Consider the following 14303-nt stretch of genomic DNA (forward strand, 5'->3'; position numbering starts at 1 on the left):
CTCTGAATATGCCACTTCTAAAACAACCTAACGAAGCAAGGATTGTGAATAGTCTCTTTCCTCGAACCACCAAACATCTAAATTCATTTAAAAACTCATCAAGTTTCAACAATATAAAACCCTGGCCCTTGTAAAGATCTTCTCTTCTCTTCCTGGGTCTTCTTTTTGTCCCAATTCACTTGTAATTTTCTGGGCATCTCGTTGTGCCTAGCACCCCTCCTGTTTCCGACATGCATGGAGGGCTTCTATGTGATTTCTTGATTAATAATTAGCAAAGCTCCCTCTCTAATGATGTTCTCATCGGGGACATCATTTGTTGGCCGATTGATTCTGAACTACTTTTTAACTTTTTTCGTTAAACATTCATGGCGCATCTGTGTTCATCTCATCATAGCTTGGCTAATGGCATCATACTGAGATTGGCTGGCTTGCTAATGTCGATGTCTTTCTATGGGAATTGGGACATGTCACGTGACCCCCGTACTAAAACCTTTTTTTTTTTTTAAATCCCTCCCCGTCTTTGGCTACAGCTCTTCCATCATTCCTATCCTCCTGCGGTCTCGGGCATACCCCCCATGATCCCACCCACGGGCCCTTTCGGTTCACTTCAAGGAGCATTCCAGCCGAAGGTAAGAACCTCAGAGCGAGGACATGGTGACCTACCTGTAGCAGAGGGCCAGGCTAGGCACGCCAGTGGGTTGTATACATGTTTGTCTGCAGCAGTGAGTTCACACACCCAAAGGGACCGTGGGGAGTGTAGAACGAGATTTTCTCTTTTCTGGTCCAGTTAGCTTTTACATCCAAACAGAAATGATACTTGCCGTTGCCAGGACCCATGGAGTTGCAGTTGAGCTAAGTTTTCCGTATTCTTCAAAATATGCAGAAGAGGGGGCCAGAGGAGTGGCTGGTGGTGTGCTTTTGGCTTTTGCAGAGGACCCAAGTTCAATTCCCATCACCCACACGAGGCAGCTCACAACCTCCTGTGACTCCAGCTCTGTGGGATCCAATGCCCTCCTCTGGCCTCTGTGAACACTCACACGCATATGACATACAGACACGGAGAAACACACATACGTATAAATATATCATATATATATCCTTCCAAAACTATGAATGTTTCTTTTTTTGAATAAGTTTTCCCATCAGCATGGGAAGCAATAATGGGTTTCATTATGCCATTTCCATACAAATAATTATATATATATATATATATATATATATATATATATATATATATATATATATATATATATATATATACACACATACATACATATATAATATACTGTGACATACTTACTTCCCACTCCACTGATCCTCACTCCTCTCCTTCTTCCTCCCCCTCCCCCCAGAAGCCATTGATCTCAACTAAGGTTACAAGGAATAGGAGTGAAGGGTTAAGGAGCAGAGCAACTTACCAATGGCTAAACAACTGAAGAAAAGGGTATTTCTATGGGGGAAATTCTACTGAACACTAAATGTCTGGCAGAAAATGCCTACGTGCCTTTGAGGCACTCGTTATGAATAATGTTGAGGTGTTGGCTGATTTTAGTGGTAAAGGGAATAAACATTCCCAGACTGAAGTTGTTTTCTGATCCTTTAGTCGGAGAAAGACTTTTCAGTTTACTCTCTGTCCTTCGCTGCATCAGCTGTGCATCTGAGCATGGTGTGTCTGCAGGTGGCGAGGCAAAGGCTTACTTTATTTCTGCTCTTTCTCCCTCTCTCCTCATCCCAGAACATTTTGCTCATATATGTATGTATGTATGTATGTATGTGTATGTATATATATATATATATATATATATATATATATATATATATATATATTTATGTGTGTATGTATGTATGTGTGTGTTCCATGTGCATGCTTGGTGCTTCTCCAGAGGGGGTGGGGTTCAGATCTCCTAGAACTGGAATCAGAGGTGGTTGTGAGTCACCATTTGGATGCCAGAACCCAACCCCAGGTCCTCTGCAAGAGCAACAAATACTCTTAACCACTAAGCTACCCTACCCCTTGAAATTCATTCATCTTTTATTCTTAGTAAAGAATTAAGTTATTTTCTACCTAGAGAATAATGTTCTAGTCAATATCCATAAAGGTCAGTATTCCAAAATAATGTGGCAGTACTTTACCTTTAAAAGATCTATTGCGGTAGAACCAGAGGCATGGCTCAGCAGTCGAGGACCTCCCTAGACTCCCCCAGTAAGGGGCTGGGGGAGCACGTCTCAGATACATATCACTTGTCTCTAGGTTCTATCACAATCACATCAGAAGAATAGAAAATAGTATCTAAATCCCTTATTTTACTCAAATACTAATTTTTGAAGTGAGGTATGCTTCTCCAGTGGTCAGCCATACTTGGTGAGCTATTGTGCTGTGTGTGGTTTGGTTTCTGCCCCTCCCCACCTCCCATTCCCATTCTTAAGCTAAAGCACCAGTTTGAGACCAGAGTCTCCTGGACTGAACACATTGTGTTTTCAAAGGTGTGTTGCCATAAAAACCGGAAACGGAGAGAAATGAAAAAGGCATTAGGGGGTCTGAGGCTGTGTTTTTGAAATCACCCTCACATGCACAGAACTGCAACTTAAATGCCAAGCTCTGTGTACACAGGGCTTTTATAATGGCCAAAGCAAGTGGTGGTGAATTTTAGACTCCTTTCCTTGGTCCTCAGTCGTCCCTCAGACCCTGGTCTGTCCCCACTAGGTTGAGACAAATCTTTAGTTCGTCCCCAAGTAGACTGGTAGGTCATTTAATAAATTAGACTATTTCCCTCACTTGCAATTATCCAATCACACCACAAACTACATCTGGGCAAGAAAGTGTCTCTCGGTGTTGAAATAAGCCTTTCCAGGCCATCTTCCTGATTGAATATGTAGATTGCTGTTCATTAGCGGAGTTCTTCATATGTATGCAAATCAGGCTGTTAACAACTGCAGCCTAATTGTTAGTTGTACAGCAGCTGATTGCTTTTCTTCTATTCTCTGGCTTTCTCGTCTTCTTTCCAAACCTCTCCTTGTAGGCAAGCTTTCATACCTCAACTTGAGCTTTTCTCCCAGCTCCCCGATGAACTAGCTTCTAATGTGCAGGATCCTTACAGATTGTAGCTTCTTAAAGAAAACAAGGACTAGTTCATGGCTCAGTGGGTAAAGGTACTAGCCACTGACCCCGAGGTCCATCCCCAGAACCCACATGTGAAAGGGAGAGAGAGACCTGGCTCTTACAAGTTGCCTTCTGACCTTCACTTTGGGTGAATTGTAACATCTGTGTGCACACATAATCACACACACACACACACACACACACACACATACACACATACACTAAGTTTTAAAAGCCACTAGAGGCTGAGAAACCAGTTTAGGAAGTAAAGCCACATAACACTGGGGAATTGAGTTGGACCCGGTGAGCCTCATGGTAGAAGGAGGGAACTGACCCCTGCAAGTCACCCTCTGAGCTCCACACATGCCCACACAGACAGACACACACCCACATATACGCAGACAAATAGATACACGTATTATATAATATGTACATTTCTAATTTTTACATTTTAATTTCTAATTTCTACATTTTAATCAAGAAAATAGCTCCTATAGCTATTGCGCACCTTCACTCTGAGTACTTGAAAGGTTGAGGCAAGCATATCTCTGGGTTCAAGGCCAGCCTGGTCTACACAGCAAACAAATTTCAGGCCCGCCAGAGCTACATAGTAAGAGCCCTTGTCTCAAAAGAAGCCAACTAGAAACAAACAAACAAACAAGAAAAACTACTAGTTTTAAAAATCTCACAAGATGTTAGTGATGACTGTTCCCTTTGAAGTACCCTGTTTTTGTTACTGCTGATTCAGGAGACAACAGCCATGTGATTAATATCATTAGTGATGTTTAAGTATGGTGATAGGATTTGGAGAACAGCATCAGAACTTAGTAGGAAATCTTATGTTGTCCCTAAATTAGCTTTTATTATCACATTTCGTCTGTCACTGATGAGTGATTGCTGAATATTATTTCTCATTATTGCCTACCAGTTAGAATATCTAAGATATCTTAGTGTCCAGACAACCCTTCCAGCCTTCCTGAAAGATGCAACTCAGGTGGACTGAAGTGTTTCTTGCAGTATTTGGTGATAAAGCAACCGGGGAAGATGAAAATAATAAAAAAAAAAGCCAGAGGCAGTTAGTAGAGTGGGTCAAAGGGAAGAGGGCTGCCTGTGTAGCTTCTTAGATCCTAAAGCGGGATCACCCCCATCTTCTTATCTAGCACCTTGCCTGAGCTGCTGATGGGAAACACTAGATCAGGATTCTAATTTCTCACTTTTTTTTTTTTAAAGATTAATGTTTTCCTTTAAATCATGTTGTCTCTGTGTGTGCGTGTAAATGAAGTGCCCACGGAGCCTTAAGGCATCAGATCCCTCTGGAGTTCTCGGCAGTTGTGAGCCTTCTGGTGTGGGTGCTGGGGATTGAGCCCAGCTCACCTACAAGAGCAGCAAGCACTCTTAACTGTTGCGACACCTCTCCATCCCCAGACTAGAGCCTCGAGTCCTATCTAGTACCTTCAGTAATGTGCTGAACCCACACACGCGCCCTCGGCCTTCAAGCTCAGACACTCCTTCTCACTAACATCTATAAGGATAAGGAGTTCTTTTGCTATATGGGGTGCTCTGGGGTCGTCCATCCCAGCTCTTTGTCCTGTCCCCACCCATAGTCCAGTGGTGTGCTTTCGTAGTCCCAGCTCTGTGGAGACAAAGAAGAAAGGATCCCCAGTGACTGTAGCCTTAGTTAGCCAGGTCTCTCTCTCCATGTTCAGAGAGAGACCCTGCCTCAAGAAAAAAAAAATTAGGGTGGAAAGCAATTGAGGAAGACACCATATGTCAGTCTCTGGCTTTAGCACGCATTCATGTGCACTAGCAAGCATAAACATACAGCACACACACATAAATAAGAATGTAAACAGCTGTAATCCAGAACAAAATGAGGGAGATAATGCTTCATTTCTGCTACTCTGTAGAAGGAACAAAGCTTGCTTTTCTGTGCATCCTAAGCTCTGGTCTAATTTGTTTGTAGACATCCAACCCTATCGACGTGGCTGCCCGGCCTGGAACAGTCCCACATACTCTGCTCCAAAAGGACCCAAGGGTACGTGCAAAGTCAGGCTCGGTTACAGGTAATACCAAGGGCATTTATTTACCAAGGACGCCGTTTGGTGCCCACCCGGTGCTCCTACCTTGGATGGTTATGTCAGAAACGGTTATGTTCCTTAGAGAAGTCACAGTCTCCCCAACTGCATGAATGAGACAAAGTAATGACTTGACTGAGATAAAAAACCAAAAAAAAAAAAAAAAAGATTTTTTTTTTGAGCCTAGAAATTGAATGCCACCAACATGTCTACCTTCCATTTGTCTGGTCCTGTCTCAAACTACTTATATCTCTGTGGCACAAAAGAAATCACCATGAATGGAAAAGTACTCAGCACTTTCTACACACACACACACACACACACACACACACACACACACACACACACACACACACACACCTACCGTCTTGTTGGTGTTAGGAAGTTACTGGACTGCTCTCCTCTTACAGATGGAGTATGCTGCAGAGCTAAATAAAATATCCATTATACCCCAGTTATATTATGTATTCATGATTGATGCTGTGACTGCCTTTGTAGAGAGGCGCTTGTCTGTGGACTGTCCTTTATAAAGCTATCCTCTGGGCCATTTTTATTTAAGTGGATTTTTTTTGTTTGTTTTGGGTTTTTTGTTTTTTTTTGTTTTTTTTTTGTTTTGTTTTGTTTTGTTTTTTTTGTTGTTTTTTGGCAAGAGGTTAAGCCCTTGGGTGGTACATACTCATTGAAGCCAGGATGTTGGATAGCTTGGGTCTGCAGGGTCTGGACAAGACGGGCATTCCCAGATGTCCCCTCCATGTCACCCTTCATTTTGTGGTCTGAGGACTACCCTCCCAAAGCCCCACAAAGTGTGTGGCAGAGGCAATCAAAATGGGGACCCCAATGGTGTAGGTTACGTGCGAGTCGTGCTGGCATAGCGCACATCTCTGCTGGCAAAACTTGTATTGGGGGCGGGGGGGGGGGGGGGCTTGTCACTGTGCGTGTTCTGAGGCTCCCGGGGTGGGGGAGGGGACGCTTGATACTTTTGATGGTGTGAAAATGGGTTAATTATTCTCTAAAAGGGCTTCATTTAAAAGTAAAATTCTAACATTTTAATTTCCCCTCCTAATGAAGCACTACAAATTTGTTAATTAGGGCAATTGTTTGAGTGACAGGCATGTAACCGAGTTGTCATTTTCTCTTCACAGTTGACAGATCCTTTCAGACCTATGCTAAGGGTAAGAAGCGCTTCTTCTAGAACTGTTTGTGCAACCTCTGACTCTCTGCAGGTTAAAAACACAAGTCAGTAGCAGGGACTGAGCTCTGGAGAGACGCCAGAGTGAATGTCAGAAACGGTAGCTAATGCTGCCTGGTATTATAGGCAAGGAGATGGGAAATGGCCTTTTTTTTTTTTTCCTCTTGATTGACGGAGGAAGCCTAGCTACTGGGTTTTTCATTAATACAACCGATAAGGGGCTAAGGAGATAGCTCTTAAGTTAAGAGCTCTTGCTCTTCTAGCCTAAGATCCAAGTTTGGTTCCCAATGCCCATATCAGGTAGCTAATAACGTTCCATAGTCCAGCTCCAAGGGATCCAGCGCCATCTTCTGGCCTTTGTGGGTACTGCACACAGATATACTCACACACACACACACACACACACACACACACACACACACTATAATTTAAAGATATATATAAATCTTTTTTTTAAAAAATGTTAGTAACAGAGAGACTAGGTCAGGCTGTTGTGAGACAGGGTCCTGCTCTTCCCCTGACTGGCTTTGAACTTGGGAGTCATCTGACTCATCCGGCTCCCCCTGCTATCCTGGGATAACAAGTCATAGGCTGGCTATAGTTAGCCTCTCTTGAGTCTGTTTTGCCCAGAGCACTCCATGCTAAGTGATGTATACCTTCCTCATTCAAGCTACCTCCCAGGAAAGGATGGGAAGGATGCTATAAACATAGATAGAATGTTCTGGAGTCTGGCCAGCAGGTGACCTCTGGGTACTTCCTGACTTTGAAACAGATGACAGGGGTTGAATGATCCCCTTCCTGCTGTTGACTGTCACAAAATCCCTCTTTTAGGTATTGTACTGTAACAGTACCTGGGGAGCTTAAGGATGGGTGTATTTTAACTCTCAGTTCAAAGTTGTGGTACATCATGGCAGGGAAATGTAGGTGGCAGGAACTTGAGGCAGTGGGTAAGATGCAGAGAGGGAGGTGGGCTCTGGTATTCAAGCTTGCTGTCTGCTTCCCATTCGTTAGAGGACCCTGTCCAGTGAATAGTCCCATCCTTATGTAGAGTGGCCCCTCCCGCCTCAGTCTACCGAAGCAACTGATCCTTCCTAAGCTTACCCAGAGGCTAACTTCATCTAGATAATCTCTCATGGGTTCACCTGGCCTCTTGTCTCTTGGGTGAGTCTGGGTCCTGCCGAGCCCCACGCAGTATGATCCACTACCATCCCCCTTCTTCACTGGCCTGAAACGGGCATGTTGTTTGTGATCCCAAGCAATCCATAATTCTGTTAAGTGAGAGCATCCCTGGTGTCAGAGTTGGATCTAAGTCAGGAGCAGCCTCTTTCTGCAGAAGCTGGTGCGTCTGTCGTTTGCAGTTGCAGGGCGGCGTGGGACTTGGCCACCCTACCAGTACTTACTGAATGAGCAACAAGCACGTGGGAGTTCTGAGCAGGAAGGAGGCAGAAAGAGTTGGCCCCACCCTCTGTTGCCCCACCCAGATTGACACAGAAGGTAGAAGAGAGACTTGATCCCTGCAGGAAGGAAGAATTCCTTTCTTCCTTTTCTTCCTCAGTTCCTCATTCTGCTTTTTCTCCTCTTTTAACTAGAAGAGAATAAGGATACACACACACACACACACACACACACACACACACAGAGGTTAATAGCTCTCAGTGCAGCAAGCAAGGTTGACATACTGCACTAAGAATGTGACAGATCTCCACACAGCACTTCGAAGGCCCCTCTCTTGTTTTGATCCGATCCACAGACATTCCCTAATTAGCTTTTCTGGCCAGCTGATGTGCCTGTTAGCATGACAGCATTTGTTAGGAAGGCCTGCCCGCTGGCACTGGGGAAGACAGGCCACACGAAGAGAGAGTCGGGTCCTTGCCATATTGTCCTTGGCAGAGGACTGCTATGTAAAGGAGCTGTCGTCTCAGACCCACATGGGACAAGGGGATGGGTTCTAACTCCCTCACGCCTGAACTTGGAAGAGCCGCTTGTGGAAGCCTTTGGTTGGCACAGAAACCTCCAGTTTTCATGAAAGAAAAGAACTCTCCCTAGTGCAGAGCTGCAGGGAGCTTGGGGACAGAGGAAAGGGGGTGGGCCTTCCTATGTGTCTTCCTTCTGACCATGCAATTCTTTCTTATTCCAGAAACCAGGAAAGTGGTGCGCCATGCATGTGCATATCGCCTGGCAGATTTACCACCACCAACAAAAAGTCAAGGTGGGTGTGTGACTCTTCTTGTGCAGAGCTAGGCGGGGCCAGGCTCTCGAGTGTGGGACGCAATCTATAGCCAAGGATGGCCCTGAACTCCCACATCTTACAGGCAGGTAGTATCCAAGGCTAGTCCATCTTCTTTTGTTGTTTTTCTTTTTTTTTTTTTTTTTAATTTATTAGTATTTATGTGTATGTCTGCATAGGACAAAAGGAGAGTGTCCGTTTGCTTGAAGCTGGAGTGACAGGCACTGGGGAACCACCCAGTGTGGGTGGTAGGGAGCACACTCCGGTCGTCTGTAACAAGGAAAGCCATGAGCACTGAAACAAGTATCTCACACACACACACACACACACACACACACACACACACACACACGCCCAGTGTTCTCCTTTTTGTTGAGTTATGAATGGAAAGGGAGTGAAAATGGATCGACTCATAAAATAAATAAAGCTTGTAAAATCTATATAGAACTCCTGTAGCACAGGGCGGTGGTGGTGCACGCCTTTAATCCCAGCACTTGGGAGGTAGAGGCAGGCAGATTTCTGGGTTCAAGACCAGCCTGGTCTACAGAGTGAGTTCCAGGACAGCCAGGGCTACACAGAGAAACCCTGTCTTGAAAAAAACACACAACAACAACAACAACAACAACAAAAACTAAGAACTGTAGCACAGTCTAGACAAAACTGAAACCCAGGGAGAGCCAACACGGAGGGTTTAGGGTTTGGGATTTTTTTAGTTTTTGCTTTTACATTTTATTTCTGTATTCATTATTCATTACGTGTGTGTGTGTGTGTGTGTGTGTGTGTGTGTGTGTGTGTGTGTGTGTGTGTGTATGATGTATATATCCTATATGTAGGATATATATATATGATATATATTATATATACATATCATATACATATAATATGTGTGTGTGTGTGTGTGTGTGTGTGTGTGTGTGTGTATATATATATATATATATATGTGAGAGGACAACCTTTAGGAGTCAATTCTCTGCATCGTGTGCCCCTCAGGGAACAGACGTGGGCCCTCTGACTTGGTAGTGGGTGCCTTTACAGGCCAAGCTATCTTATCACTCCAGGCAGTTTTGAATTTTTTTGTGCTTGTTTGTTTTTAACAAAAATTTGAGGAGCTAGAGAGATGGCTCAGCAGCTAAGAATCCTGACTGCTCTTGTGGAGGACCCAAGTTCAGTTCCCAGCACCCATGTCAGGCAACTCACAACCATTTGTAACTTCAGCTGCAGAGAGTCTGACATACTCTCTGCCTTCAGGGGCACCCCTGCTGGGGCATACCCATATACACGCACTCAGACGCAAATACGCATAAACCTGAAAGACTTTTTTTTAAAATATTTTAAGAGATACTCTTTTATATTATGAATTTGGAGAATTGGTCATTTCTACCTCGCAAGAAGTTGAAAGTACTGGGTGCTCATTGGCCATGCACACGATAATTAACATTGAACGATCACTCTTCTGTCTGTAATATCAGTTCTTCGAGAAGCTAGAATATACTAAGGACTACTTTCTGGCCGGTTACTGAGCCTATCTATAGATGAGACCTTGTTCCAATAAAAGGGAGGGGCCTGGCAAGATGGCTCAGTGGGTAAAGGCGCTCGCCACCAGACCTGACGACCTGAGCCTGAACTCCAGCCCTCACAGATGGAAGGAGAGAACCAACTTCTACGGTTGTCCTCCAGTCTCCACATGCATTGGTAGATGAACAGATGGACGTAATTCTTTAAAGGCGAAAGGCTGGGAGATGGGAAGGAATGAGGAAGGCTTATTGAGCTCTGTGGAAGAGAAGCTCTGTGTGAAGGGTTCTGTTCTGTGATTTAAAACAAGAGGTGAGCCTAAGCAATGACTCCAACAGCTGATATGCCAGCACGGTGGGGCAGTCTCAGAGCCCCTCCCCTGATGAAGAGCTATAAGCACTCAGTGATTACTGAGAGAGGGAGAATCAGTCTAGGTTGAGGCCCCTGAGTGGTTATCCAATCCAGGTAAGCCATCCTGAAAATATACATACAAGTAATACTCAATGGCCTCAGTAGGTTGCACTTATATATTTATGTGTAGGTGTACATACAGCAATAAGAACTTACAAAAAACAAGAGGGTGGTTTGACTCAGCAGGTAAGCTGCCAACCGCCACCCCCACCCTCCAGTATATGAGTTCAGTTCCCAGCCCCACATGGAGAACTGACTCCTTAAAATTATCCTCTGCCTTTGACCTGCACAGTGGCACAAGTGAGCACAAACACAGATAGATAGATAGATAGATAGATAGATAGATAGATAGATAGATAGATAGATAGATAGATGGATGGATGGATGGATGGATGGATGGATGGATGGATGGATGGATGGATGGATGGATGGATGGGTGGATGGGTGGGTGGGTGGGTGGGTGGGTGGATGGGTGGGTGGATGGGTGGGTGGATGGGTAGATAGATAGGTGGGTGGATGGGTAGATAGATAGGTGGGTGGATGGGTAGATAGATAGGTGGGTGGATGGGTAGATAGATAGGTGGGTGGATGGGTAGATAGATAGGTGGGTGGATGGGTGGATAGGTGGGTGGATGGGTGGGTGGATAGGTGGGTGGATGGGTAGATAGATAGGTGGGTGGATGGGTAGATAGATAGGTGGGTGGATGGGTAGATAGATAGGTGGGTGGATGGGTAGATAGATAGGTGGGTGGATGGGTAGATAGATAGGTGGGTGGATGGGTAGATAGATAGATAGTAGATAGGATAGATATAATAGATATGATAGATATGGTTGATAGATAGACAGACAGATGATAGGTAGATAGATAGATATAATAGATCTGATAGACAGACAGACAGACAGACAGACATAGATGCTAATGAACAGAAAGTGTTCTCCTCCTCCTTGAGGAATCCAGGCGCCCTTCATTTCCCCAGCACCTGCTCTTCCTCATACCCTACCACTGAGTCTTGCTCACTTTCACCTGATTACCAGGCAAGGCATAATTAGAGCCCTCCTAGCTCAGCTCAGCTAGAACATGGGTGCAGTTTGAGGAGCTAACTAGGTTTCCACGATGACTTCAGTTCACTCTGGGTCCTGGGTGACAGAGTGTGGAGCGGCAGGTAAGCCTCATCTTCCTTTAACTTCCTGAGCTTAAGGGGATGAAGGATGACAGAGAGGCCGCTCTTAGCAACTTCTGTTCCGTGAAGATGCCCCTGGTGGCTCGGCTTTCATTATCCCAATTCAATTAGCGAGGCCTCTCGCACGTAGGGCGGCTTGGGTATCTTCCTCTCCCGGCGACCATTTCCTAATCCCTAAGCCCCGTTCTGCCTGTTGGACCTTATTTGCTCTTAATGAGTCCACGCCATCTACCAATGGATATTAGCACTAAATAATTTGGCGACTCAATTAAAGGAGGTGCTTTGGAGATTTTTATAGATTTACAGAGAATTAGAAGCTTGGTTTGGGGGTTTGGCTGTTCTTTGATAGTGAGGCTTTCATTATGGCGCTCCCCATAGATCGGAGCAGAAATTGCATCTCTCTGTCCCCTGCTCCTGAAGGTACAGTTACTCATTCTCTTAGCCACTCATGGATTACTTGTGGAGACATGAGGCCTACAGGCTGTTACCTGTGACAGGCTCGGGGCACCGATCTTCCTGTTACCATATGTATTCAGTAGTGAGACCTACTGGGTATGTGTGATCTGTATATTTAAATAAAAGGCAGTGGATTGGGGAGATGGCTCAGTTAGTGAAGCACTTGCTTTAAAAGCTTGGCAACCTGAGTTCAGCCCCCAGAGACCACCAAAAAAGCTGGTCACAGAGGCTTTCACAGTTCCAGAGTAGAGGGAGTGAAAACAGATGGCACCCTTTGGACTTATAGCCAGCCAGCCTAGCTGGGAAGTTCTTGGCAGATAGTGGATAGATACCCAACCACCCTAAAAAGATGTCCTCTGTCCGCCAGTGTCTCATGCATACTCTTGCACATATGCACATGTGACAGTGAAGGCGCCATGTTTTTCCGTGAGGTGCATGGCTAGGTTTCACGTTCAGAGAGGGTTGCTGGTTGAGTGAGGCTTGGGTTATCTTCTCACACCCTTGTCAATGTAGGTGCCCCTCCTTTGTGAAGGCGTCCCCCGTTACACAGCAGCAAACAGGCTTTTTGACCAGGAGAGTGCATGAGGTGGGACAAGAGTAGGGTAAAGATGGCCGAGATCATCAGAGGAGCCCAAGGAGATTCCAAGAGCCCAGTAGACACACACCCAGGACAGGAGCTGAACCAGAGAAGAGCAGGACATAGAGCTAGGAGCTAGGGGATGGTATCACTCTGGGGAAGCAAGACGCTCACTGAGGGAAGGCTGTCAGAACTCAGGAAGATGGGCAGATTTGATGCCCTGCAGTCCAGAGGGATACCAACCTCCAGAATGATGCCCTGGAGGACCTGAGGCAAAGATGGTCCTAATAACTATAACCTAATAACTAATAACTATAGCCATCGAGGGGGTGGAGCTTGGAATGAGTCCTCAGATAGTCATGTACAGCACCTCTGCACAGTCTCCATGACTGGTTTCCCCACCCCAACTAATGCAGGATGCAAGTTGGAAAGGAAAAAAAAATACCTGTTAATTAAAAAGATAATTTGGGGTGTGCGTATTTGTGTGTGTGATAGGTGTTCATATGTATGTGTACACATACAAGTGTCCATACTTGTATGTGGGGCCCAGTATCAACCTCAGTTGCAGTCCTTTGCTCTTGGAGACGGTCTCTCATTGGACTGCAGCTCACAAGCTAGGCTAGCTGATCAGAGAGATGCAGGGCTGGGATTTGAAGCGTGCACAGTTACACTTTCCTTTTGTTTTTTAAAGGTGAATTCTAGGGATCAAACTCAGATTTTACTCACTGAACGTCTTCTCTAGTTTTTGTTTGTTTAAATATACAACAGTGATTCCATTATAGAATATGACAGAGCCATTGAGGCAATTAACTTTATATATTAGATTGTTCTTGCAGAATTTCTGATGTAATGAGATTTAAAATACTATCATTTTAAAACTCTCAGGCAGAGGGGCTGGAGCGATGGCTCGGGCTTTAAGAGCACATGCTCTTTGTCTTGGTTGCTGATGAACACGTGCCCAAAAGCAACTCGGGGAGGAACAAGCTTACACTTCCATGTCACAGTCCGTGACTGAGGGAAGTCAGGGCAAGAACCTGGAGACGGTAACTCAGACAGAGCCTATAAAGGAACAGCCCACTAGCTACCCAGGGCTAGCACCACACACTACACCTGGGGCCTCTCATATCTATCAGTCATCAAGAACTTGTTCACAGGCCAGTCTGATGCAGGTATTTTCTCAATTGAACTTCCCTCTTTCTAGAGGACCCTAGTTTCTGTCAAGTTGACAATAAACAAACAAACGAACAAACTAAACCTAATCAGCACACTGTTCTTCCAGAGGAACTGAGTTTGTTTCCAAGAACCCATCTGGGTGCCTCACAATCACTTGCAACTCTAGCTCTGCATAATTCTGCTTCCGGGGATCTATTGCCCTTTTCTGGACTCTGGGCACCCACAGATACATCTCTCTTTCTCATACAGATACACGCCCCCCCCCCCATACACACACATACACATAATACATAGAAATAAAGTACATATATTTGGTCGGGGTCAGGAGGTGGTTGGACCAGGAGTGGTACATACCTGTAATCTCAGCACTGGATAGCTAGAGGCAAAGGATTAGGAGTTTA

The 14303-nt window shown here is 45.0% G+C and overlaps 1 protein-coding gene across 2 annotated transcripts in view; it reads left to right on the forward strand.

Moving 5' to 3' along the window:
• The window catches only part of Auts2 (activator of transcription and developmental regulator AUTS2), a 1104996-nt gene that overhangs the window by 1074591 nt on the left and 16102 nt on the right, over positions 1–14303 (forward strand). For both annotated transcript variants that reach the window (XM_052168633.1, XM_052168634.1), the window contains exons 11-14: positions 531–629; positions 5064–5135; positions 6318–6347; positions 8502–8573. In XM_052168633.1, coding sequence (XP_052024593.1) covers positions 531–629; positions 5064–5135; positions 6318–6347; positions 8502–8573 — 273 coding nt within the window. The remainder of the gene's footprint in view (positions 1–530; positions 630–5063; positions 5136–6317; positions 6348–8501; positions 8574–14303) is intronic.

Source organism: Apodemus sylvaticus, chromosome 22, assembly GCF_947179515.1.
Source record: "Apodemus sylvaticus chromosome 22, mApoSyl1.1, whole genome shotgun sequence".
Classification (NCBI taxonomy): Eukaryota; Metazoa; Chordata; class Mammalia; order Rodentia; family Muridae; genus Apodemus; species Apodemus sylvaticus.